Source organism: Salvelinus fontinalis, chromosome 38 (genome assembly GCF_029448725.1).
Source record: "Salvelinus fontinalis isolate EN_2023a chromosome 38, ASM2944872v1, whole genome shotgun sequence".
NCBI classification, from domain to species: domain Eukaryota; kingdom Metazoa; phylum Chordata; class Actinopteri; order Salmoniformes; family Salmonidae; genus Salvelinus; species Salvelinus fontinalis.
In genome coordinates this window covers 10887267-10915172 of record NC_074702.1, presented here as the reverse complement: position 1 = coordinate 10915172, position 27906 = coordinate 10887267, and the positions used below count along the sequence as shown (strand labels likewise).

Sequence of the window (27906 nt, the reverse complement as noted above, 5' to 3'; positions counted from 1 at the left end):
TCAACATGTTAAATGTGCAACCAGAGGAAAAAAAAATCTAGATCACCTGTACTCCACACACAGAGAAGCGTAAAAAGCTCTCCCTTGCCCTCCAATTGGTAAATCTGACAACAATTCTATCCTCCTGATTCCTGCTTACAAGCAGAAATTAAAGCAGGAAGCACCAGTGACTCGGTCTATAAAAAAGTGGTCAGATGAAGCAGATGCTAAACTACAGGACTGTTTTGCTATCACAGACTGGAACATGTTCCGGAATTCTTCCGATGGCATTGAGGAGTACACCACATCAGTCACTGGCTTTATCAATAACTGCATCGAGGACGTCGTCCCCACAGTGACTGTACGTACATACTAGAGGTCGACCGATTATGATTTTTCAACGCCGATACCGATTATTGGAGGACCAAAAAAAGCCGATACCGATTAATCGGACGATTTGTTTTATATTTTATTTGTTATAATGACAATTACAACAATACTGAATGAACACTTATTTTAACTTAATATAATACACCAAAAAAATCTATTTAGCCTCAAATAAATAATGAAACATGTTCAATTTGGTTTAAATAATGCAAAAACAAAGTGTTGGAGAAGAAAGTAAAAGTGCAATATTTGCCATGTAAAAAAGCCAACGTTTAAGTTCCTTGCTCAGAACATGAGAACATATGAAAGCTGGTGGTTCCTTTTAACATGAGTCTTCAATATTCTCAGGTAAAAAGTTTTAGGTTGTAGTTATTATAGGAATTATAGGACTATTTCTCTCTATACGATTTGTATTTCATATACCTTTGACTATTGGATGTTCTTATAGGCACTTTAGTATTGCCAGTGTAACAGTATAGCTTCCGTCCTCCTCCTCGCCCCTACCTGGGCTCGAACCAGGAACACATCGACAACAGCCACCCTCGAAGCAGCGTTACCCATGCAGAGCAAGGGGAACAACTACTCCAAGTCTCAGAGCGAGTGATGTTTGAAACGCTATTACCGCGCACCCCGCTAACTAGCTAGCCATTTCACATCGTTTACACCAGCCTAATCTCGAGAGTTGATAGGCTTGAAGTCATAAACAGCTCAATGCTTGAAGCATTGCGAAAAGCTGCTGGCAAAACGCACGAAAGTGCTGTTTGAATGAATGCTTACGAGCCTGCTGGTGCCTACCATCGCTCAGTCAGACTGCTCTATCAAATCATAGATTTAATGATAACATAATAACACACAGAAATACAAGCCTTTGGTCATTAAAATGGTCAAATCCGGAAACTATCATTTCGAAAACAAAACGTTTATTCTTTCAGTGAAATACGGAACCGTTCCGTATTTTATCTAACGGGTGGCAACCCTAAGTCTAAATATTGCTGTTACATTGTACAACCTTCAATGTTATGTCATAATTATGTACAATTCTGGCAAATTAATTACGGCCTTTGTTAGGAATAAATGGACTTCACACAGTTCGCAATGAGCCAGGCGGCCCAAACTGCTGCATATACTCTGACTGCTTGCACGGAACGCAAGAGAAATTACACAATTTCCCTAGTTAAAAGAAATTCATGTTAGCAGGCAATATTAACTAAATATGCAGGTTTAAAAATCTATACTTGTGTATTGTAATAAATACCATTTTAAATAACACAAGCATATTGCTATTACATTGTTATAACTAACTTCTTTCTTAAACAAGGTTCTCTCACATACTCATAAGCAGAAACTGAGACCCCCACACACACCCAGAGACAGATGGCTGACACAGAACATTCATAAACACTGATAAGGCAGGAAAGGCCTTGAGCAAGAGTGCTTGGGTCTGCATCTCACGAGATAATGAGACACACACATAACCAAGGGCAAAAGGCTGACATAAACCTTTCATAAACATCGATTAAATAAGAACATCTGCGCACACACCTAATCTCCTGTTTTAGCTGAACATTTGGTAACAAAGAACTTTTGATACAAGACTCAGAAGGATGACGCACAGCTCATCCGGACCAATCTGAGAAGACAACAACCTGATCAGGACCAACCAGAAAACCAGATCTACCAGACTCAACCTACTTTCTGTCCTGTATAAAATGACTATGTATTTCTGTTATCTGGGCTCTGTCTGCAGGTTCCTTACGAGCTGAATGAACGAGTCCATGCATGTTTGTATCAGATATCTTTACCTCTGAATAAAACTGCTTTTTATTATACGAATATCCACCCTGTCCAGAGTCTCTACTTCGTCTCAGTTCTCCAGTAAACTTGTGTCATCAACAGTATTGATTTTAAAGAAACGCATTGATGTTTATGGTTAGGTACATTGGTGCAACGACAGTGCTTTTTTCTGCAAATGCGCTTGTTAAATCATCCCCCGTTTGTCGAAGTAGGCTGTGATTCAATGAGAAATTAACAGGCACCGCATCGATTATACGCAACGCAGGACACGCTAGATAAACTAGTAATATCATCAACCATGTGTAGTTAACTAGTGATTATGTTAAGATTTATTGTTTTTTATAAGATAAGTTTAATGCTAGCTAGCAACTTACCTTGGCTTCTTGCTGCCCTCGCGTAACACGTAGTCAGCCTGCCACACAGGCTCCTCGTGGAGTGCAATGTAAGGCAGGTGGTTAGAGCGTTGGACTAGTAACCGGAAGGTTGCAAAAACGAATCCCCGAGCTGACAAGGTAAAAATCTGTTGTTCTGCCCCTGAACAAGGCAGTTAACCCACCGTTCCTAGGCCGTCATTGAAAATAAGAATGTGTTCTTAACTGACTTGCCTAGTTAAATAAAGGTGTAAAAAAAATATATACACTGCTCAAAAAAATAAAGGGAACACTTAAACAACACAATGTAACTCCAAGTCAATCACACTTCTGTGAAATCAAACTGTCCACTTAGGAAGCAACACTGATTGACAATACATTTCACATGCTGTTGTGCAAATGGAATAGACAACAGGTGGAAATTATAGGCAATTAGCAAGACACCCCCAATAAAGGAGTGGTTCTGCAGGTGGTGACCACAGACCACTTCTCAGTTCCTATGCCTCCTGGCTGATGTTTTGATCACTTTTGAATGCTGGCGGTGCTTTCACTCTAGTGGTAGCATGAGATGGAGTCTACAACCCACACAAGTGGCTCAGGTAGTGCAGCTCATCCAGGATGGCACATCAATGCGAGCTGTGGCAAGAAGGTTTGCTGTGTCTGTCAGCGTAGTGTCCAGAGCATGGAGGCGCTACCAGGAGACAGACCAGTACATCAGGAGACGTGGAGGAGGCCGTGGGAGGGCAACAACCCAGCAGCAGAACCGCTACCTCTGCCTTTGTGCAAGGAAGAGCAGCAGGAGCACTGCCAGAGCCCTGCAAAATGGCCTCCAGCAGGCCACAAATGTGCATGTGTCTGCTCAAACGGTCAGAAACAGACTCCATGAGGGTGGTATGAGGGCCTGACGTCCACAGGTGGGGGTTGTGCTTACAGCCCAACACCGTGCAGGACGTTTGGCATTTGCCAGAGAACACCAAGAGTGGCAAATTCGCCACTGGCGCCCTGTGCTCTTCACAGATGAAAGCAGGTTCACACTGAGCACATGAGCACGTGACAGACATGACAGAGTCTGGAGACGCCGTGGAGAACGTTCTACTGCCTGCAACATCCTCCAGCATGACCGGTTTGGCGGTGAGTCAGTCATGGTGTGGGGTGGCATTTCTTTGGGGGGCCGCACAGCCCTCTATGTGCTCGCCAGAGGTAGCCTGACTGCCATTAGGTACCGAGATGAGATCCTCAGACCCCTTGTGAGACCATATGCTGGTGCAGTTGGTCCTGGGTTCCTCCTAATGCAAGACAATGCTAGACCTCATGTGGCTGGAGTGTGTCAGCAGTTCCTGCAAGAGGAAGGCATTGATGCTATGGACTGGCTCGCCCGTTCCCCAGACCTGAATCCAATTGAGCACATCTGGGACATCATGTCTCGCTCCATCCACCAACGCCACGTTGCACCACAGACTGTCCAGGAGTTGGCGGATGCTTTAGTCCAGGTCTGGGAGGAGATCCCTCAGGAGACCATCCGCCACCTCATCAGGAGCATGCCCAGGCGTTGTAGGGAGGTCATACAGGCCCGTGGAGGCCACACACACTACTGAGCCTCATTTTGACTTGTTTTAAGGACATTAAATCAAAGTTGGATCAGCCTGGAGTGTGGTTTTCCACTTTAATTTTGAGTGTGACTCCAAATCCAGACCCCCATGGGTTGATAAATTTGATTTCCATTGATAATTTGTGTGATTTTGTTGTCAGCACATTCAACTATGTAAAGAAAAAAGCATTTAATAAGAATATTTAATTCATTCAGATCTAGGATGTGTTATTTTAGTGTTCCCTTTATTTTTTTGAGCAGTGTATTATAATTAAGTCTATGATTTGATATTTGATAGAGCAGTCTGACTGAGCGGTGGTAGGCAGGAGCAGGCTCGTAAGCATTCATTCAAACAGCACATTCCTGCATTTGCAACCAGCTCTTCGCTGTTCTTCAAGCATTGCGCTGTTTATGACTTCAAGCCTATCAACTCCCGAGATTAGGCTGGCAATACTATAGTGCCTATAAGAACATCCAATAGTCAAAGGTATATGAAATACAAATGGTATAGAGAGAAATAGTCCTATAATTCCTATAATAACTACAACCTCAAACTTCTTACCTGGGAATATTGAAGACTCATGTTAAAAGGAACCACCAGCTTTCATATGTTCTCATGTTCTGAGCAAGGAACTTAAACGTTAGCTTTTTTACATGGCAAATATTGCACTTTTACTTTCTTCTCCAACACTTTGTTTTTGCCTGTTTTAAACCAAATTGAACATGTTTCATTATTTATTTGAGACTAAATTGATTTTTATTGATGTATTATATTAAATTAAAATAAAAGTGTTCATTCAGTATTGTTGTAATTGTCATTATTACATTATATATATATATATATAAAATTAAAATAAATAAAAAAAATCTGCAGATTAATCATATTTTTTGGTTCTCCAATAATCGGTATCGGCGTTGAAAAATCATAATCGGTCGACCTCTAGCCCAAACACACCAAGACAATCGTGAAGAGGGCACGACAAAGCCTATTCCCCCCCAGGAAACTAAAAAGATTTGTCATGGGTCCTCAGATCCTCAAAAGGTTCTACAGCTTCAACATCGAGAGCATCCTGATTGGTTGCATCACTGCCTGGTACTGCAACTGCTCGGCCTCCGACCGCAAGGTACTACAGGGTAGTGCGTACGGCCCAGTACATCACTGGAGCTAAGCTGCCTGCCATCCAGGACCTCTACACCAGGCGGTGTCAGAGGAAGGCCCTAGAAATTGTCAAAGACACCAGCCACCCCCCAGTCATAGACAGACTGTTCTCTCTACTACCGCATGGCAAGCGGTACCGGAGTGCCAAGTCTAGGACCAAAAGACTTCTCAACAGTTTTTTACCCCCAATCCATAAGACTCCTGAACAGGTAATCAAATGGCTACCCGGACTATTTGCATATTGTGCCACTCCCCAACCCCTCTTTTACGCTGCTGCTACTCTCTGTTTATCATATATGCATAGTCACTTTAACTATACATTAATGTACATACTACCTCAATCAGCCCAACTAACCGGTGCCCCCGCACATTGGCTACCCGGACTATCTGATTTGTGTCCCACCACCCACTCTTTTACGCTACTGCTACTCTCTGTTTATCATATATGCATAGTCACTTTAACCATACCTACATGTACATACTACCTCAATCAGCCCAACTAACCGGTGCCTGTATGTAGCCTCGCAACTGTTATTTTTCACTGTTGTTTTTACTGTTGTTTTTATTTCTTCACTTATCTATTGTTCACCTAATACCTTTTTTAACTTAGAAATTGCACTGTTGGTTAGAGCCTGTAAGTAAGCATTTCACTGTAAGGTCTACACCTGTTCTATTCGGTGCACGTGACAAATAAACTGATTTGATTCGGATGGGTGTGAACACCAAAATATGGCTCCATGTCTCTTTCATCCATTAAGCAGTGGTGTAAAGTACTGAAGTTAAAGTACTATTTAAGTATTTTTTTGTGGTATCTGTATTTTACTACTTATATTTTTGACAACTTTTACATTCCTAAAGAAAATTGACTTTTACACCTTACATTTTCCCCGACACTCAAAAGTACTCGTTACATTTTGAATGCTTAGCAGGACAAAAAAAGTATCAAATTTCGCACACTAAACAGAGAACATCTCTGGTCATCCTACTGCCTCTGATCGGACAGACTCACTAAACACAAATGCTTTTTTAAATGATGTCTGAGTGTTGGAGTGTGACCCTGGCTATCCGTAAATAAAATAAAAAAATAAAATTGTGCCATCTGGCTTGCTTAATCTAAGTAATGTTAACTTATTCATACTTTTACTTTAGATAATTAAGTATATTTTAGCAACTACATTTACTGTTGATACTTAAGTATATTTAAAACCAAATACTTTTAGACTTTTACTCAAGTAGTATTTTACTGGGCGACTTTCACTTTTACTTGAGTCATTTTCTATTAAGATATCTTTACTTTTACTCAAGTATGAGATTTTAGTACTTTTTCCACCACTGATTACAAGTGAATTAGATGTGGCTAGAGGTAAATTTGAAAAGAATCACTACTCACTTGTCACAGTTCCCCTGCAATAGGAAGTAGCCGCTGAGGCAGCTCTCACACTTGTCCCCCACACTGTTGTTCTGGCAGCTCACACAAACCGCTGAGTCCTCTGTAGGACCCTCCGACACCCACTGAACAATCTGATAAAGGAGAGGGAGTTCAACAAGAGAATTGCAGTTAAATGACATCCAAGGTGGTATACCCATTCCTACACTGAGTTTCTAGCTTGCACATAAATTTCTTTAATTACTTGTTACTTTTATTTCTTATTCTTATCCGTATTTTTTTAAACTGCATTGTTGGTTAGGGGCTTGTAAGTAAGCATTTCACTGTAAGGTCCACACCTGTTGTATTCGGCGCATGTGACTAATAAAATTTGATATGACCACAAAAGATATTGTTGATCAGATCCAAAGTAATCCATTAATAAACTCAAAGCAAGTTGGAAAGAACATATAAATGAAGTAAAACAGACAGTGAGTCCCTTACGCTGTCTGGGTCCAGAGGGTGGTCTTGGGGGTGGTCTAGCGCCCTCTTGAGTTCGTCCCGGGACAGACACACTGCGCTGTTCCCCCTGCAGAACTCCCGACAGGGGCGGCACGTCCCCCCGCCCACCGCCAACCCCACATACAGGGGCTTACACTTCTCACAGTGATCACCCTGGAACAGGAGAGAGAGAGAGCCACAAACATCAGTATATGATACACTGAATGAACTGAGCATCTGACCTGGGACCTGGGATCAGCACCAGTGTGTCACTAGTGTTTTGGCACTCAAGACACACATTGGGCTGTGACATGCATAATCTTACAGTTGATGTGCTGAAATACTGTGTGTGTGTGTATATATGTGTGTGTGTCTGCCCCACTCACCATAGTGTTGTTTTTACACTCCAGACACTTGTCAGGCTCAGACACTCCTTTACAGTTGCTGTGTTTGTTACAGCGACACTGAGACGAGCAGTTGTCCCCCACAAAGCCAAAGTGACACTGACACACTCCCGGGGACACACAGGTCCCGTTGACACAGCCCTGAGCACAAACCGGCTCACACTGGCCTGACACACTGCAGGGAGGGAGTAGAGAGAAAGAGGAGAAACTTAAACGGATACTATGTATGTATGCATATATGTAATGTATGTATGTATACCTACTGAATTTGTAGCTCTGTTTATTTCCAAGTTTTAATGTCACATGCACAAGTACAGTGAAATGCCTTTCTTGCAAACTCAAAACCCAACAATGGAATAATCAATGTATTACTAGAAAAAAACACGAGAAATAAGAAATATGAAATACAGAGTAAGCAATAAGGATACTATATACAATAAATATTTTTAAAAGTCTGTTCCAATACTATATTTACATGTGCAGGGATACTGGAGTGATGGAGGTAGATATGTATAGGGGTAAAGTGACTGACTAGGCAACAGGATATAACATAAACAGATTAGCAGCAGCTTGTATGTGAGTGAGTGGGAGGGTGTGTAGAGTCAGTTTAAATGTATGTGCATATAATGTGTGAGTGAGCAGATGATGGAGTGAGTGTTTGTGTGTGAGTGTGTTGGAGTGACAGTGTGTGAGTGTGTAGGGCCCTGTGAGAGTGCAAATATTGAAATAAAAGATCAATAAAGATACAAAACAAACTCAGTCTGTGTAGTTATTCTGTTAGCTAATTATCAGGCTTATTGTTTGGGGATAGAAGCTGTTTAAGAGCCTGTTGGTTTCAGACTTGATGCATAGGTACCGCTTGCTGTGCGGAAGCAGAGAGAATAGTCTATGGTTGGAGACTTTAACAATTTTTTGGGCCTTCCTTCCACACCTCCTGATAAAGATGTCCTGGATGGCAGGGAACTCGGCCCCAGTGATGTACTGGGCTGCCCGCACAACCCTTCATGCGATCGAGGTCGGTGCTGTTGCCATACCAAGCAGTGATGCAGCCAGTCAAGATGCTCTCAATGATACAGCTGTAGAACCTTTTCAGGATACTATGTATGTATACCAACTGAATATGTAGCCATGTTTGCAGGACAGGTGGAGTGGTAGTACTGATGATTGTGATGATGTAATGATGATGAGGTTGTGTGTGTATAGCTGCTGAGGTATCCAAGTTCTGCTACTTCTGCCGTTAATGATGATTGTGACGTGTGGCTTCCTACCGGCTGAGAACGTAGCCCTGCTTGCAGGTGCAGTGGTATCCCTGGGTCAGATCATGGCAGTCCTGGGTGATGTTACAGTGGTGGTGGCCGTTGGCACACTCATCCTCCTCTGGGCAGTGGAGGAAGGACCAGCTGCTGTTCCTCTGGGGACACACTCCCTCACTCACACCTGACACACACATGGGGGAAAGTGAGAAGAAGAGGTAACTTGAAATAGTTATCGGGAGTAGAGAATATAACACTAAATGTCAGACAATAAAGTTGTATTCTATAAAGCTCATATTTTATTCTCTCTCATATATATATACACATATATATATACATACACACACACACACACGATGAGGATCTATTATTCTATCCTATAAAAGGATATTCTCAAGATCTACTCAATTCTGTTCCCCTCACCGTCGAGGCCTCCCTGCTGGCAGCGTCCAGCCCCGTTGCCGCCCCGGGCAGCACACCAGCCACACTGGGGCCAAGCGATGCATTGAGAGCACTGGGTGAGCTGAGCGCACTGGGGGGAGCAGGAGTCCCCACCAGACAGCAGACGACCACACTGACCCGCCTCACAGCGCAGAGGCACGAAGGACGGACTCACACACTGGAGGAGAGGAGAGGGGCAAGGGAGGGCAGAAATATAAAATATATATTTTTTAAGCTACAATGCAGAAATATATTTTTTGCAAAAAATAGACACAGATATGCCCCTACCCCACCACCCACACACAGTCTGTCTCCGTCTTACCTGCTGCAGTGCCATGCTCCACACACAGTGCTGCCAGCCCCCGTCTGAGCCCCGGGAGCCCAGGCAGAGGCTGCAGGTGCTGAGGTGGTGGCAGGGGGGTGGGCAGGGCAGAGGGGGGGAGGACTCCACCTGCATGGGGGACACGTTGAGCAGGGCGTAGCTGAAGCACGTCCAGTCGTAGGTGGGGTTCACACTCAGGATGCGCCTGGTCTCGCCTGGGGGAACCGCAACACAAGATGTAAGAGAGTGGTTCTCAGTTATTCCAGCCACAACTTAGTCTAGTGGTCAACCCAAGACTCCTATCCCTAGTAATAGAAGGTGAATGGAGGTGTCTCTCACCGGTGCGTTTGAACTGGCGTGTCCACATGCACTTCCCTGAGGCGGTGCACTTGGGGCAGTCGGAGGCCTCACAGCTGGTCTCAGTACAGTTGCTGGACAGGAAGATCTCTCTCTGGTTGATCCTGCAGTCGTGTTCTGAGGTGCAGCTGACTGTACTGCTGATGCATGCTCCCTCTGGACAGTTGGTGCACCACTTACACTGCAGAGCAGACTGGGACTGACAGAGAGGGGAGATTAGTGTGTGTACTGTCTGAGCTGATGTTTGTGTGCATTTGCGTGTGTGTATTACCTGTGAGGGGCTAGAGAAGGTCCTGGGGTGGCGTGCCAGACACTCGCTGCAGGTCTTCAGTCTGCGACACTGGTCTGGTAGACGAGGGGTGGGGGAGCAGGGAGACTGACCAATGGAACAGCCCAGTCTGAGAGAGAGGGACAACACACCATAAAGAGGGAGAGAAGGGATATTTTGTCACTAAATCTGAGATAGGGAAAGAATAAACATGATTACACAAAGTGACAACGCCAAGACACACCTCCAAAATAAAAGACACAGTCAACAACTTGGAAACATCATTCCCATGATAACCATAGCTGTACCTCTCAGCAGTATCAGAGGCGGCGCAGGTGCTCCTGCACCAGACACAGCTGCCTGTGGTGGTGTTGCAGGCCTCGGGCGTGGACAGCAAGGCACAGGGGTCAGAGGGAAGGGTCAGGGTGAGAAGACGCCCCAGGGTGACCCCGTTGAACCCCCCAGAGAGGAACAGCCGCCCACCCCAGCCCACCATGGCCAGAGACACTGAACGGTTAACCGGCTCGCCCACCGCCGAGTCTGAGCGAGAGGAAGGATAATCTCCACATCATCATCAAACTGAGCATATATGCAGTGTTTTGGCTAGCCACATGTAGTGTCAGTCACAGTTACCTGGCTGTATCCAGGTGTTACAGTTGATCTGGTACAGAGACACTGTATTGCTGTAGTCCTCCACTCCTGTCCTCCCTCCCACAATCACCATGGTGTCTTTTATCAGGGCTGCAGCGTGGAAAAAACGGGACAGGGGCTGGGGAGAGAGAGGGAGAAAGTGAGAGGGAGAAAGAAAAAAGAACGTGTTAACTTCTTTGGGACAGGGGGGCAGTATTGAGTAGCTTGGATAAAAAGGTGCCCAGAGTACACTGCCTGCTACTCAGTCCCAGTTGCTAATAAATGCATATTATTAGTATATTTGGATAGAAAACACTCTGAAGTTCCTAAAACTGTTTGAATGATGTCTGTGAGTATAACAGAACTCATTTGGCAGGCAAAAACCTGAGAAAAAAAATCCAACCAGGAAGTGGGAAATCTGAGGTTTGTAGTTTTTCAACTCATTGCCTATCGAATACACAGTGTCTATGGGGTCATTTTGCACTTCCTACGGCTCACACTAGATGTCAACAGTCTTTAGAACCTGGTTTGATGCTTCTACTGTGAAGTGGGGCCAAATGAGAGGGGATTGAGTAAGGTCTGCCATGAGCTGAACATGCGCTGACCATGCGCGTTCACGTGAGAGTGTGCTCTGTTCCATCACATTTCTGAAGACAAAGTAATTTTCCAGTTGGAACATTATTGAAGATTTATATTAAAAACATCCTAAAGATTGATTGTATACTTCGTTTGACATGTTTCTACGGACTGTAATATGACTTTTCGTCTGAACTTTTGCCTGGACCTGCCCGCGCATCATGAGTTTAGATTGTGTAATGAACGCGCAAACAAAACATAAATGATGGACATTATCGAACAAAACAAACATTTATTGTGGAACTGGGATTCCTGGGAGTGCATTCTGATGAAGATCATCAAAGGTAAGTGAATGTTTATAAAGTTATTCTGACTTCTGTTGACTGCACAATATGGCGGATATCTTTTTGTCTTGTTTGGGCTCTGAGCGCCGTACTCAAATTATTGCATGGTTTGCTTTTTCGAAATATGACACAGCGGTTGCATTAATATGAGAAAAATTGTTACGATATAATGATGATGTCATCAATTAAGACCAGCCTGGGAACATGTAAAAGCTGTTTAAATACCGGTTAGCCAGTTGTGAAAGAAGCATGTTCTCGTGGTAAAGCTGCCGTGGTAGTACCTACCTTATTCCCCTGTGAGGGGACCAGTAGGGACCAGGCGAGGTTGGCATAGTAGAGACTGTAGAGCTCTCCCGAGGGCTCCACTGTCTCCACGTGGAAGCGGTAGCCTCCGAACACGTACACGGCGTCCGTCTGCTCGTGGTACACAGCCGAGTGGCCATACAGACCTGAAGAGAGGACAGGACACACAGGAGTCAGTCAAGAGGCAACACGGGAGGGTTAAGGATTAATCAACAGACTGGTGCAACATCATAAGGGACAGCAGTTTACAGTTCATGGTGTCAGAAATGACTCTTCGCTCCAACCATAATGGATGCACCTCAATCTTTATATTCTATGCCTACTTAGTGGGAGAGGTTCCACAAAAGCTGAGTAGGGACTTTCCAGATTGCCAGGCACTAAGTGAGTTAATGAGTGCAGGTGGAGATAGGTCCTTCTGACCTGTAGGAGGTGTGCCGGTGTGGGGGGCGACGGTCCAGTTGCCAGAGTGGATGTTGAACTCCAGCAGGTGATGGTTGAAGCCGCTCTCTGGAGAGTAACCTCCGATGAGCAGCATAGAGGAGTCCCGACGCACCGTTAGAGTATGACCTGCCACCGGTGGCAGCACTGAGCTCTGTGGGGGAAGAGGACACAGACTAATTGGTTACGGTACATAGAACAAGTCTATAGTAAATTGAATCGTGGGGTGTAGGCTGACAGTTAACTACCAATATTTTATGTTTAGTGTTTTTTTGTTCATATATTTTCCCAAGTAAGGCAAGATGGTGGATTACTAAAACTAAACAAACCAACTCTGACCTTGTGCTGTCTCCACACCAGACTGCTGAGGTTGAGGCTCCACGTGTCCATGGCGACGCCCTTCTGCGTGACACCGCCCACCACCAGCATGAGGTTGTGAGTGGCTCCCTGGGCGTCAGAGAGAGGCTCGTGACTGGCCAGAAGGGCAGAGGCGTGGTGGTAGCGGGGGCTGGGGGTGGAGCCTTCCTCCACTGAGCTGGTCAGCATCTGAGTCCAGCGCCGTTCCAACACAGAGTACCTGAACCCACCAATCAACACAGAGAGGGAAGAGAGACATACAGAGAAACTAACTAATATGATTTACTGGTAATTTCGAAAAATTACAACAAAAAATTGCTGTCTCATAAAAGGCATCTTTAAATGAACGCTAATAAAAACACAGCCATTAAAAAGTCATCCCCCCCACCTGTAGACGTTTCCCAGGATGCCCTCTGAGAGAGAGAGGCCTCCATACATCCAGAGGTTCCCCTGGGGCCCAGACACTAGAGAATGGCCCATCCGGTGGAGGAACCTGTGGGCCTGGTTCTGTGGAGGGAGGGGGAAGTTTAACACTGTGACACTCTGTGGTGGGAGTGTTTTTATATATGTGTGTCCTGGTTCTTACCGCTGTGAGCTGTGTGTCCAGTAGGGTTTCCCAAACTAGGCTGCTGGAGTCCAGAGGGGTGGAGCAGTCAGAGCCGCCCCAACCGTCTGCACACACACACACTCCCAGAGACTAAAACGTACACATAGAGAGAGAGAGGGTTAACATTAGAGACACACAAGAGACTGCAATATATAAGAACAGGATAAACAAAGAGGAAAACATCAAAACACCAACAAAACAACAATGAGCAGTCACACTGTCTTGCAGTAACAGTGCTACTGTTCCCTCTCACCAAGTTGCAGGAGCCTCGGCCCTCTGCTAGCCCACAGCCCTCGGGACAGAGGGGCCTGTCGCAGTACGGTCCCCCATACCCCTGAGTACACTGGCACAGCCCCCCGCTGCACTGCGCCCCTCCCTGGCATACGGGTGACCCATCCTCCCCCGCCTCAGAACCCTGGCGACAGCGCCGCACCCAGAAGGAGGCGTTGAAACCCTGAGGGCGGTCGGACGAGACGTTGGCCTCAAAGTACACAGAGATCACACCTGGGAGAGAGAGAAAAACAGAGGGATCAGAGAGGGAATCTTCCAATACTACTCATGATATTTACAGTCAGAAAATAAGTTGGAGAAAAACTTTATTTTAAAACTTTTTAAAAAATGACGAAGTTTTAACCTGAAGTGGCCTCCACTGTGATTGGCTGAGTCCGGGTCGTCCCACAGAACGCGCCAATCAGGTTGTGGTCCGAGTGCACCACCCCGTTGCTCAAGAAACGAGGCAGGCCGTCAAACACGTAAACGTAGGAGCTCTGTGTGTGAGAGACAGCAAATACATCTCAGGCCATGGGAATGCTGGTGGGTCTGTTCACTACAGCACAATAAACACCAGTCTGTGTTGTAGGAGTTAGTGTGTAGTTAGTACTCACAGTGCACTGTGTGTAGGAGTCTGGGTGCAGGGTGAGAGCCACAGGAGGGCACAGCTCGCCCGGCACACAGGGGGCCAGGTTCTCAGAGACAGACAGGACCCACAGACAGTGGGAGAGTCCCCCCTTCCCCCCGACGCCCCCTCGCCACCCCAGGGAGGACGAGATGGGGAGCTCAGAGAGGGGTGACTGGTGGGACAGGATCACAGAGCGCCCCTGACACTGGCGGAAACAGGTGCCATTATTCCTGAGGAAGAGAGAGTTGTATAAGTGATATGCATTAAGTGAGAGAAATTCAAACGTATAGTGAAGCAGGTTCTTAATTACAGAGCACATAGCAACTAGTTGCTGAAGCACAGTACACATACTGTTCTATAAAACAGATCATTTACAGAATGCCTATTATTTGTAATGCTGCAAAACTAAATTCCTCACTGGGGGTAATAAATCCATCCATCTAGAGTCCATTGTCTGTCCCCCTCACCTGGGGTCTCCGTAGTATCCAGGCAAGCAGGATTCACAGTGTGGTCCCTGGGTGTGGTGTGTGCAGTAGCATTGGCCTGTCTGATTGTGGCAGAAGCCAAGGAGGGGGCCTCCATGGCCGTTACACTGGCAGGGCACACAGCCCCCGCCCCCGGCCAGCGCAGAACCAAAACTCCCTGGTCGACAGTGCTCACACTGGAGACCCATTGTCCAATCTGAGAAGGGAGAACAGAGAGCACATTCACTAATTAGAGAAAATTATAACTTTTGAAATTAATAAACTACAGTCGTGGCCAAAAGTTGAGAAGGACACTAATTTTAATTTTCACAAAGTCTGCTGCCTCAGTTTGTACGATGACAATTTGCATATACTCCAGAATGTTATGAAGAGTGATTAGATGAATTGCAATTAACTGCAAAGTCCCTCTTTGCCATGCAAATTAACTGAATCCCCAAAAAACATTTCCACTGCATTTCAGCCCTACCACAAAAGGACCAGCTGACATCATGTCAGTCATTCTCTTGTTAACACAGGTGTAAGTGTTACGGAGGGCAAGGCTGGAGATCACTCTGTCATCCTGATTGAGTTCAAATAACAGACTGGAAGCTTCAAAAGGAGGGTGGTGCTTGGAATCATTGTTCTTCCTCTGTCAATCATGGTTACCTGCAAGTAAACACCTGCCGTCATCATTGCTTTGCACAAAAAGGGCTTCACAGGCAAGGATATTGCTGCCAGTAAGATTGCACCTAAATCAACCATTTATCGGATCATCAAGAACTTCAAGGAGAGCGGTTCAATTGTTGTGAAGAAGGCTTCAGGTCGCGCAAGAAAGTCCAGCAAGCGCCAGGACCGTCTCCTAACGTTGATTCAGCTGCGGGATCGGGGCACCACCAGTACAGAGCTTGCTCAGGAATGGCAGCAGGCAGAAGACTTTTGGAGCCACTTCTCTCCAGGAAAAACATCAGGGACAGACTGATATTCTGCAAAGGTACAGAGATTGGACTGCTGAGGACTGAGGTAAAGTAATTTTCTCTGATGAATCCCCTTTCCGATTGTTTGGGGCATCCGGAAAAAAGCTTGTCTGGAGAAGACAAGGTGAGCGCTACCATCAGTCCTGTGTCATGTCAACAGTAAAGCATCCTGAGACTATTCATGTGTGGGGTTGCTTCTCAGCCAAGGGAGTGTGCTCACTCACAATTTTGCCTAAGAACACAGCCATGAATAAAGCATGGTACCAACACATCCTCCGAGAGCAACTTCTCCCAACCATCCAGGAACAATTTGGTGACGAACAATGCCTTTTCCAGCATGATGGAGCACCTTGCCATAAGGCAAAAGTGATAACTAAGTGGCTCAGGGAACAAAACATCGATATTTTGTGTCCATAGCCAGGAAACTCTCCAGACTTTAATCCCATTGAGAACTTGTGGTCAATCCTCAAGAGGCGGGTGGACAAACAAAAACCCACAAATTCTGACAAACTCCAAGCATTGTTTATGCAAGAATGGGCAGCCATCAGTCAGGATGTGGCCCAGAAGTTAATTGACAGCATGCCACGAAGGATTGCAGAGGTCTTGAAAAAGAAGGGTCAACACTGCAAATATTGACTCTTTGCATCAACTTCATGTAATTGTCAATAAAAGCCTTTGACACTTATGAAATGCTTGTAATTATACTTCAGTATTCCATAGTAACATCTGATAAAAATATCTAAAAGACACTAAAGCAGCAAACTTTGTGGAAATTAATATTTGTGTCATTCTCAAAACGTTTGGCCACGAATGTATATGTTGTTTTTCTGGTCATCTTGGGGTGTTGCTGCAATTTTTCCTTTTTTGGAAGGCGTAGAATGGGTTGATATTTATGTCTGTCTCACCCTGGCAGTGGTCACAGATGCCTGGGGCGGTGATACAGGTGCTGTGGAAGTTACAGCCACAGTCCACGTCACACTCCACCCCGCTCAGCACCAGGGTTGCTGGGTCAGATGTCCAGCCCAGGGAACACTCACACTCGAACCGCGGGCTGCCGCTGCACTGGCCCTGACGACACTCATTATAACAACTGGAGCAGAAAGAGAGAGAGAGGTCGGCTTTTGGAGAATGGAGTTATTCAGAGAACGAGACATTACAAAAGCTAGTGGAAGTGAAAAGGGCTTGTCATGATAGGGAGGATGAGAGGGAGAGAAAAAGAAAGAGCGACAGGGAGTGAGAGAGAGAGGCTCACGTCTGGTTGCAGTGCAGGGTGCCGTCCCCGGTGTAGCCCCTCTCACAGTGGCACTCAAAGGAGGTGGGGGTGTTGACACAGGTGGCGAAGGGGTGGCAGCTGTGGAGGCCCAGTCTGCACTCCTCCACATCGGGACAGCTGGGGTAGGACCAGACTGGGTCCCTCTCCCCCTCCTCCAGGTGCTCCAGCTCCATCTCCATCTCCATGGGCCGCGGGGGAGCCAAGGTCTGTGACTCAGGACTCGAGGGGGAGGAGGAATAACAAGGTTCAGTATTACCTCCTAATGCAGAGAGGTGGTCTGGTATTGACAAGGTAACTTCACAGGCAGGTCCAGTGTACATAGGCATTAGTTACATTGGACCTGCTCAGATAATTATTTTTTCCATCACCACAGCCGGTTTTGGGGGCTAGTCCTCAGTTGAAGTCAAACCTGGGTAAGTAAGCATTTTGAAGTGTGGTAGTTTGCTGGTCATCATACCTGGTAGCCCGTACTTCATCCACAGCCACACTGCAGTTATACACAGAGGGGTCGTCCATCCCTCCCCAGTCTCCTCGTAGACACCTGCCGATGGTGGGGTTGTTGTAGTCTCCACACCAGCCACACTGAAACGTCTGCAGACAGTCTGTACAGGTGACCAGAGCTGAGCACTGCTTACACTGGGGCACTGAGTGAACACTGGAGTGGGGGAGAGAGGGATGGAGGAAGGGATGGAGAGAGGATTAGGGGAAGGAGGGAGAGAGAAAAGGTTATTGAATGTTGTTGGTACATAATAGATTCCAAATAGGAAAGGGAAATAAGATTAAACCTCCATTTTAAACTGCTGACTACAGGAGTTCAGCTCATTGGTTCTAATGGTTTACCTGTCATACCAGTCCCTGCACTCTCCGTAGGGATACTTGGTGAGGTAGGCAGCGAAGTAGAAGCAGGCCTGGGCCGACTCACACCACGCACACTGACTGGAGTTAGAAAGACACTCCCCACACGTCCTCCTCCTGTTTACAGAGGTGGGGAAGGGGGAGTGAGAGAGAGAGGTGGAGAGAGTTGCATACCCTAGAAGTAATTGCACCAAGCAACATTATAGTACAATGAGCCTGACAGTGGGTACTCACTGGTTGCAGACTTTAGGGCACCCCTCTGGGTCGCGAATGGATCCATCCAGTCTTCCCCGTCGGCTGCATTGGTAGTCACCCTTCTTGCTGGAGTTGATCTGCCACTCACAGTAGTGATCCTGTAGGCCAAAGATCATAAAGGTCAAAGGTCTACAAGATCTATAAGGAGAGTATTAAAAATATAAAATGTTTTATGAAGCTAATGGCAGTGAGGTGCTCTGTTTGTTAAATACCTGAGTGCAGGCGGAGCAGTCCCTGTACTCCTCACAGAGGGTGCATTGTGGCGGGGCCAGCAGCAGGTGGCGCTCCCCTCCCCCCTGGTCCTCTGGGCAGGGCTCCAGGTCAGGCAGTGCACGGAACAGACAGCGGCCCAGAGATGGGCACCAGCCACAGGACTGGTCTGACAGACATGCCAAGCAAGACTGGTACCCCGAGCAAGAGCCAGAACGGTACGGCTCCAAGAACAGGAAGGAAATCTCCTACAGAGAGAAAGGAGAACAAAAAAAAAAAAGAAATAGACAGTGGGAGAAACAAACATCTTCAATATTGATGTTAAGGGTATTGAGCCTCAGTATTACTGTGAAAACCTTTTGTTTATAAAATGTGTAATTGTCAGCTGGTACTCACACTTCCGCCGGGCAGGGCGGTTCTGTTCCAGGTCAGAGCCATCTCACTGGTCTGTCCAGAGCCTGAGTTGTTGAGGTATCCCTCGGCCTGGACCAGGTAGCGGTTCCCTCGGGTCAGGTTGGGAAATAGACGACCCATGTCAGGACGGGACAGCAGCTTCGTCTCCTTCTCCTGGTGAGCTGCCCAGCGACCTACCCTCTCATTCTGAGGGGAGGAGGAAGAGGGAGTGAGAGAGTTCAGTAAAACAAATTACAGGCTGGATCTACTCGTAATCTCTCAAAAAATGTGCAATGTAAGCGCCCATCTCCCGCTCTTTCGCCCTCGCTCACCAGTTGCAGGGAGTTGGGTCCAGCAGCCATGCGGGCCTCAAAGTGTAGCCTTTGTATCCGGGCCCACATGGAAACTGTCTCGGTGGGAGGGGGCGCAGGTGGAGGGGCACCCCACAGGGGATGGATGAAGCCCCGGAACTGCAGGGTGACATCCATCTCTGTGGTGGGGCTGAGGATGATGGAGGTGCTGCGCAGGATGGACACCTGAAGGGGTGGAGGTTCAAGAGGGATTGGATGGAGGTGTTACAACTGACATTAAGAGTGGCATGTCTTACAGCAAGGTACAACCTGTCAGAAGTCAGCAGCATTACATTCAGTCAGTTTGGGAAGCCCACAGTATCTTAAGCAGGGTGGGAGGAGGGTAAGTATTTAGAGGGGCTTTAGAGACGCAGTATAGCTAGAAGTAGAGGTAACACCAGGGGTGAAAGTAAGGTGGTACGGTGTCCTTGCAAAAGAAAGTGGGGGTACGCCGTACCGGTAAAACACAGGCCTATCATAATAATTAAAACAAAATGTCAAGAAAACTGTACCATTATACCACACTCCAAAATGTGATGTGGTTCGACGGGAACACTAACATTTTGACAAGCCAGAATTGAGTGGCCGTCACCAGGACGCGAGGACAGCAGTGGACACATAAATTATTGCCTAATGATAATCGCCAAATGTCATTACACTTTTTGGTGTTTTGTGTAAAAGATGTCGCTTTCCATTCACCACTGTTTGGAGGCTGGAACTATGTTGAGAGTGGATGAATGTGCCTGGATAGCCTAGTAAAAGGAGCCCTTTGAAGTGATTGTTTGACAAATCAGATAAAAACATCATGACTGGTTGTGTTTGTGAGGGAATCGAACCCACGAACCACACAGGACCACAATACTTGGCGGTAGGGTTGTCACGAGTAGTACCAGTATACTGATACTCAGAGGTATTGTGGCATGAAACAAAACATGGAGCGGAGTAAATGTTCTGAGGAAACAGTCCTAATGTTGGAAACAAGCAGTCTGATGTCACCCAGAATTCAGTTTATTTTCCAAGCTATAACACACAATCATCTACATACAGTAGGTTTTTAAAAAGACCAAAGAGTTATGTCTGGTTGTGTTTTCCTTTTTGCCATGGAAAATCAGTTATAGTAGTATTGCAATGTTGGCAACGTGACAACCTTACATGGCGGGGCCTCTGTACCTTGTCAGGCTGGGAGTCATTGCGGGGGTGCTGGAAGGTGAGCAGGTGCAGTCCCGGGACATAGTTCTCAGTGCGACAGGAAAGTATTGTGGCGAGGAAACGGGTACGCTCCCCCCACCAGCCGTACGCCCCTGAGATCTGGTCCACACGGCAAGCACTTTGATCTGCAATACCGAGAGGGAGGGGGAGCTCATTAAACAACACACACAGTACCAGACCTCAATCTTACAAAACTTTTCATTTTTATTTAACTAGGCAAGTCAGTTAAGAACAAATTCTTATTTACAATCACGGCCTACCAGAAGGCAAATTGCCTCCTGCGGGGACAGGGGCTGGGATAAATGACAAATATAGGACAAAACTCACATGACAAGAGACACCACAAGACTACATAAAGAGAGACCTAAAACGACAACACAGCATGGTAGCAACACAACATGACAACATGGTAGCAACACAACATGGCAGCAGCACAAAACATGTTACAAACATGATTGGGCACAGACAACAGCACAAAGGGCAAGAAGGTAGAGAGTAGAGACAGCAATACATCACACGAAGCAGCCACAACTGTAAGTAAGAACGTCCATGACTGATTCTTTGAATGAAGAGCTGGAGATTAAACGCAGCGAACTGAAAAGAGGAGCGACCCAGGGATGTGTGTGCTTTGGGGACCTTTAACAGAATGTGACTGTCAGATGGGTGTTGTATGTGGAGGATGAGGGTTGCAGTAGGTATCTAGGGGGGAGCCCCAATTCATGGTCCCTCATGTCTTTTTTCTCCTATGGATTTTAGCTTTTGATATTTGTATTTCCCCTTCTCCCTCTGTGCATCTCACCTGACACAGGTAAGCAAGACTCGTTCTGGACACACCAGCCGAAGTCACCGGGGGCGCGGGGCAGGGAACCTGGAGCCCCACTGAACACCAGGCAGGACTGGCAGTCAGACAGGAAGCGGGCCAGGCCCAGGCACCCTGTGCTGCCACACTGGAGAGAGACAGTTAAACATTGTTTTTATCCATGGTCAAGTTAGATTCTTAGAAGGTGGATGGGGAGGACAGATGGATGAGGTTTGGGTTGAAGATGGAGAAAAAGGGATGGAAAAAGCAGGGTGTTGGAAAGGTGTGTTACCGGGTTGGTGGGTTGGTACTCCCGACAGCGACCCTCACACCAGCTGCATTCTGGGTTCTTCAGACACATGCTCTCGTCTGGTGCCTCGGCACACACAGCGTCCTGACACACACAGAAACGCACAGTCAAACAAAGATACACACACCACAGCAGAGCTCTCCAACCATGTTCCTGGAGAGCTACCGTCCTGTAGGTTTTCGCTCTAACCCTAATACTAATAATCTGATACTAATCATTTAACGGTTGATAAAAATGAATCAGGTTAGTTACAACTGGGGTTGGTGCGAAAACCTACAGGAGGGTAGCTCTCCAGGAACAGGGTTGGAGAGCCCTGCACCACACTATACTGTGAACTACCCCAAAATTGTGCACAAGAAATTAAATGTTTACAAGTCCTGCTTTCAACCCCCAAAAAACATTATCACTGAAAAATATTATGCTTCAGGAGATGAGACCATTGCAGTTTCAACCATCCACCTCTCCCCCTTTCAATATGCCCCTGTTCACCATGCAATAATATTCCTTAATAAACTCTCCATCCCTCCCCCCTCCTTACTTCTTGACTCACCCGGTCTCCTGGGTCGCTGCTCACGAACAGTGGAACTTTGTACGCCACCAGGTCTTCACGGGCAATACCACTGTAACCCCCGGCAACCAGCAGCACCCTGCCCTCCATCACAGCAGCTACATGGGAGTACCGCCCTCTCACAGCCTCTCCTCCTGTACGAAGAGAGAGAGAGAGATGATTCAACATAAAGCAACATGAATATGTCTGTGTATTAGCGAGTGAGAATGTGTGTGTGTGTAGGGACTCACTGTGTTGAAGGCTCTCCCCAGCTGACACCCACTGGTGACACCCCAGGTGGTAGAAGAAGATTTCCTCATCATAACACTTCTCCTCCTGGTAGTGGATGTGCACATTCCCCCCTGAGAGAGAGAGAGAGAGGCAAGGAGAAAGAGAGAGAGAGGCAAGGAGAAAGAGAGAGAGAGGCAAGGAGAAAGAGAGAGGCAAAGAGAAAGAGAGAGAGAGAGGCAAAGAGAAAGAGAGAGGCAAAGAGAAAGAGAAGGGGAATAGGGAGAATAAGAGCAATATTAGAGGGAAAAGGGGCTGGACAGCAAACAATTGTATGAATCCATTCAAGAGGTCTCCATCCCTATCCTATATTCTCTGTGATCTCCATCTCTACCATACGTCCCCTCACCATAGACCACCATGTAGTTGCCGATGATGGTGGCTGAGTGGAAGGCTCTCTCCCTGGGGCCTGTGGCTGGGAAACGGGAACGGAACGAGGTCCAGAACCTCCGGTCCACATGGAATACATCCGTGGAGTTCACACGTACACTGAACCTGAGGGGGGAGAGAGAGGCAGGAAGGAGGCAGATTATTTGAGACAATAGACACAGTCCAACGTTAACACAGACACCTGCTGAGACACAAATAGATACCAAACACTACTGGGAATCACACGGACACTGACACATGGAGAAGCCAAGAACCTAGCGAGAACCTGTTCTTGCATTACCAAATAGCATCAAACACACACGACACAGTGTTTACTCTGTGTGTACTTTACCTTTGATAATAAACACACATCACCATCACAGTCCCACAATCCCCTCCTCCAACTGTACCTGGCAGTGGTAGGCCTGTGGCCCCCGTAGACCAGCAGGACCCGGGACGGGGGGTGGAACACCATGGAGTGGCCTGCTGTGGCGGGGGGCTTCCCCCCAGTGGGCTGCACCGCTTCCCACACCCCAGACCCCCGCAGACCAAACCGATACAGAGATGACGAGAACATGTCCTCTTCCGTACGACCTGCATAGGGGAGAGGAGGAGAGAAAGATTACAAGAGTACTTATTCACAACGGATAGGCACAATCTTAGGATAGAGTGAAGTATTGAGACAGTGACACATTTGTTGTTGTTTGGGTGCTGTACTCCAGCACTTTGGATTTCAAATGATACAATGGGCTATAAGGTTAAAGTACAGACTGTCAGCTTTAATTTGAGGGTATTATAATCCATATTGGGTGAACTGTTTAGATAGAACAGCACTTTTTGTAAAAATTAGTTCCCTTATGTATGTATTAAAGACGTCAAAAGTTTAGTATATGGTCCAATATTCCTCGTACACAATGATTACATCAAGCTTGTGACTCTACAAACTTGTTGGATGCATTTGCTGTTTGTTTTGATTGCGTTTCAGATTGTGCGCCCAAATTAAATGAATGGTAAATAATGTAGTGTCATTTTGGAGTTACCTTTATTGTAAATAAGAATATAATGTTTCTTAAAAAAACTTCTACATGAACGTGGATGCTACCATAATTACTCATAGTCCTGAATGAATCGCAAATAATGTGGTATTTTATTTGGATCCCCATTAGCTGTTGCAAAAGCAGGATCTACTCTTCCGGGCGGCCACACAAAACATGACATGCAGTGCATTCGGAAAGTATTCAGACCCCTTGACTTTTTCCGCATTTTGTTACGTTACAGCCTTATTCTAAAATGGATTAAATAGTCCCCCCCCCCCCCCCCCATCAATCTACACACAATGCCCCATAATGACAAAGCAAAAACAGGTTTTTAGAAAGGTTTGCAAATGTTTTAAAAATAAAAATCTGAAATAATACATTTACATAAGTATTCAGACCCTTTCCTCAGTACTTTGTTGAAGCTCCTTTGGCAGCGATTACAGTCTTGAGTCTTCTTGGGTATGATGCTACAAGCTTGCCACACCTGTATTTGGGGAGTTTCTCCCATTCTTCTCCGCAGATCCTCTCAAGCTCTGTCAAGTTGAATGGGGAGCGTCGCTGCACAGCTATTTCCAGGTCTGTCCAGAGATGTTCGATTGGGTTCAACTCCAGGCTCTGGCTGGGCCACTCAAGGACATTCAGAGACTTGTTCCGAAGCCACTCCTGCGTTATCTTGGCTGTGTGCTTAGGGTCGTTGTCCTGCTGGAAGGTGAACCTTTGCCCCAGTCTGAGCGCTCTGGAGCAGGTTTTCATCAGGATCTCTTTGTACTTTGTGTTAAAGTTCATGTTTTAAGTATCCCTATATTTCTGTTATTACGGGGCTATCACTCAGTCAAGAGTGCGCCTGCGCAGGGAGTCTTGTCGTCGATAGACCTAGCCTTGAGTGTAATGGCTACCTTTGAGTGTGTTCATACGGTATAGTAAACTTTGTTAAACTGGAACCTTGTCATTTCGAGTTAACATTGGTAGCAGAGGATGGCTAATAACTACAATGTGCCCCCTCGCATCGACGAGAAGAAGTCGTACGAAAGTTGGAAAAATGAACTTGGAATCTGGACACGGGTTACTAATCTGGACGTGAAAAAGCAAGCACTTGCGGTGGTATTATCGCTCGAGGGAAGAGCGAGAGATACAGCACTGGAGATATCCGTTGAGGATTTGAACGATGATGATGGTAAGGGAACTTTGATCACAGCACTGGATTCTGTATTTCTTAAAGAAGAGAAAGACCGTGCCTACGAGGCATATTCAAACTTTGACAGTGTTACGAGAGATATTTCGGTTGCAATGACGGACTACATCATTGATTTCGAACAGAGGTACAATAGGATGCGCAAGTACGACATGGTTCTCCCGGATGCAGTGTTAGCTTTCAAGTTGCTAGATACTGCCCGTCTAGATGGTAGGGAGAAACAGTTGGCTTTGACTGCCTGTACTGTGCTGACTTTTGCATCAATGAAATCGGCACAAAAAAATAATTTTGGGTGAAAAGACGTCTGTCGCGCCAATAAGATGAAATGCAAGTGAGTGACGCAGCAGAGAAAAGGCGCCAACAAGTCGCGTTCTCAAGACACCCAGAAGAGGGCGCCATTTCCCGGCACAAATCCACTGGACAAAAATGGAAGGAGATCAAAATGTGCTATTTGTCAAAGCACTTACCATTGGGTTAAAGACTGTCCTCATAAAAATGAACAAGTTAAACTAACATAGGAAAATGTAAACACAGAGAGAGCAGTGTAACATTACACTGTTTTCAAATTAATCTGCTTCTGATACTGAGATTTTTATAGTTGAATCCTTAGGATCTGCTGTGATTGATACTGCATACACACGGACAGTGTGTGGTGCAAAATGGCTTGATAGCTATGTCAGTGAACTAAATATGAAAGAAGTACAAAATATGATTGACACACCAAGCAACAGAGCTTTCAAATTTGGAGATGGGAATTGTCCATTCTACCAAGAGAGTTAAGATACCAGCAAAAATTGGTCAGACTAAGTGTCACATTGAAACAGAGGTGGTCCCTACAGATATCCCCTTACTATTAAGCAAAGCTTCCCTCAAGAAGGCAGAGGCTGTACTAGACATAAAAAATGACAAGGCAGTGATGTTTAAACAACCAGTGACTCTTGAACTTACTACCTCAGGCCACTATTGTGTAAACATTTTAGACAAAGACATCACACAGTCCATGCAAAAATGAGATTCTGACTGACACAGAGCACATGGAGATTCTGACAGTCACAGAGAACATGAACACTAAAGAAAAACACAAAGTATTGTTAAAGCTTTACAAACAGTTTGGACATGCTACAGTTGACAGACTTCAGAAGTTACTCAGCAGTTCAGGGAATAATGATGATAAGTACGAGACTGGAAACAAAGTGTACTACAAACGAGTTGACTGTCAAGATTGGAAAGGACCAGAAGTAGTCATTGGTCAAGATGGTGTGGTGATATTTGTGAGGCACGGAGGCATCATTGTCAGGGTGCATCACTCAAGATTGTGGAAAGTAAATGATCAACAAGATAGAGGGGCAGTTGCTGAGAATCAGTCTCCTAATGAAAATGACAAAAAGGACACAGTAACAGACACAAACCTACCAGATGTCGCATCCAATGATATGGACACTGAAACTGACACAGGAAATGGAGCAGAGACCTTCAACCATGCCACAGGTAATACTCTTGAGCGTTCAAATGAGGAAAACATTCAACAACAGCCACATGTGTTAAGAGAACATGGTTGTTCCAATCTGAAAACTGGACAAACTGTTAAATACACGGACAGAGAAAGTGGTATTCCACATACAGCAACCGTCATTGGACGAGCAGGAAAAGCAAAACACAAGAACTGGTACAACTTGCAGTAGTCTGAACCAGCTACATTTTCTGGTACAACAGGGTCAGCTGACCTGTCACTTGTAGATAATATCAGAATTGAACCAATGGAAAATCGAGAAAAACAGAATGACATTCAAAATGATGATGTACTTGAAACAAAGGACGTGTCATTTGACTCAGCTAAGCTAGATGAGCTCAGTAATTGGAGAAAAAATGGAGTGTTTGAGGAAGTCAAAGACATTGGCCAAAAACGCGTCTCAACAAGGTGGGTTTGTACCCTTAAAGAGTCCTTAACTGGAATAGTGCCTAAAGCACGTCTAGTGGCTAGAGGTTTTGAGGAGCTGGCTGCTAAAGAACTCCCAAAAGACTCACCGACATGCGTCTCAGAGTCACTCAGATTGCTGATGTCAGTGATCTGCCAGAAAAAATGGAAACCTAATTCCATAGACATCAAATCTGCATTTTTGCAGGGGACAGAGCTGTCAAGGGAAATTCACATCCGACCTCCACCTGAAGCTAAAAGCGAAGGAACACTGGAAACTAAAAAAGTGTTTGTATGGACTGGCAGATGCATCACTCTACTGGTACAACAAAGTCAAGGCAACAATGCTGAGTACAGGTAGAAAAATGTCACAAGTGGATCCTGCAGTCTTCTATTGGCTTGATCAAGACTGCAATGTGACTGCAACTTGCCTGTCATGTTGATGACTTTATCTGGGTTGGCTCACAAACCTTTGCTTCAACTGTGATTCCACACCTCAAAGCTGTTTTCTAGGTTGGCCGTGAAGAGCATGATCATTTTTGTTATGTTGGCATAGAGTTTATTACAGTTGATGGAACAATACTGATGCAACGGGAGAGCTATATCAAGAATCTTCAACCCATCCAGGATTCTTCAAGAGCCGACAAAGGAATTCCCCTCTATGTGGAATTGAAGCTGGTCAATTGAGGTCAAAGATAGGACAAATTCTATGGGCTGCGAGACAGAGTAGACCTGATGTATTGTTTGATGGTTGCAACTTGGCATCTAACACAAAACACGCCACTGTACAAACCATTCATGAGGCAAACAAAGTTGTTCGTAAACTGAAATCACAACAAGTGACTTTAAAGTTTCAGCATGTTGGAAAAAATGACTCTTTGAAACTAGCTGTCTTCAGTGATGCTTCGCTAGGGAACCTTACAGATGGAGGCACACAAGGTGGACATCTAATCGTGTTAATGGGTGAAGGAGGAAGATTCTCACCTATCTGTTGGCAGTCAAAAAGGATCAGAAGGATCGTCCGAAGCACACTTGCTGGAGAAACCCTTGCTCTTGCAGATGGAATTGACAATGCTATCTTTCTTGCAACTCTGTTCTCAGAACTTAACACTGGTGGGACAAA

The 27906-nt window shown here is 45.8% G+C and overlaps 1 protein-coding gene across 2 annotated transcripts in view; it reads right to left on the bottom strand.

The window, feature by feature from the left end:
* Window positions 1-27906, bottom strand: part of LOC129837913 (multiple epidermal growth factor-like domains protein 8) — a 37967-nt gene that overhangs the window by 4340 nt on the left and 5721 nt on the right. Inside the window, exons 8-41 of one of the 2 annotated variants that reach the window (XM_055904436.1) lie at window positions 23050-23233; window positions 22620-22765; window positions 22234-22344; window positions 21974-22137; window positions 21418-21519; window positions 21126-21273; window positions 20288-20451; window positions 19100-19303; window positions 18771-18974; window positions 18377-18622; window positions 18144-18262; window positions 17895-18026; window positions 17512-17709; window positions 17034-17273; window positions 16687-16871; window positions 14811-15024; window positions 14330-14573; window positions 14080-14212; window positions 13699-13949; window positions 13425-13535; window positions 13227-13345; window positions 12821-13058; window positions 12464-12635; window positions 12026-12189; window positions 10824-10959; window positions 10499-10730; window positions 10194-10320; window positions 9905-10121; window positions 9566-9780; window positions 9226-9421; window positions 8818-8986; window positions 7532-7724; window positions 7149-7319; window positions 6669-6799 (exon numbers count right to left, since the gene is read on the bottom strand). In XM_055904436.1, the coding sequence (XP_055760411.1) occupies window positions 6669-6799; window positions 7149-7319; window positions 7532-7724; window positions 8818-8986; window positions 9226-9421; window positions 9566-9780; window positions 9905-10121; window positions 10194-10320; window positions 10499-10730; window positions 10824-10959; window positions 12026-12189; window positions 12464-12635; window positions 12821-13058; window positions 13227-13345; window positions 13425-13535; window positions 13699-13949; window positions 14080-14212; window positions 14330-14573; window positions 14811-15024; window positions 16687-16871; window positions 17034-17273; window positions 17512-17709; window positions 17895-18026; window positions 18144-18262; window positions 18377-18622; window positions 18771-18974; window positions 19100-19303; window positions 20288-20451; window positions 21126-21273; window positions 21418-21519; window positions 21974-22137; window positions 22234-22344; window positions 22620-22765; window positions 23050-23233 (5980 nt within the window). The remainder of the gene's footprint in view (window positions 1-6668; window positions 6800-7148; window positions 7320-7531; window positions 7725-8817; window positions 8987-9225; window positions 9422-9565; window positions 9781-9904; window positions 10122-10193; window positions 10321-10498; window positions 10731-10823; window positions 10960-12025; window positions 12190-12463; window positions 12636-12820; window positions 13059-13226; window positions 13346-13424; window positions 13536-13698; window positions 13950-14079; window positions 14213-14329; window positions 14574-14810; window positions 15025-16686; window positions 16872-17033; window positions 17274-17511; window positions 17710-17894; window positions 18027-18143; window positions 18263-18376; window positions 18623-18770; window positions 18975-19099; window positions 19304-20287; window positions 20452-21125; window positions 21274-21417; window positions 21520-21973; window positions 22138-22233; window positions 22345-22619; window positions 22766-23049; window positions 23234-27906) is intronic. The other variant, XM_055904437.1, reaches the window with a different exon arrangement.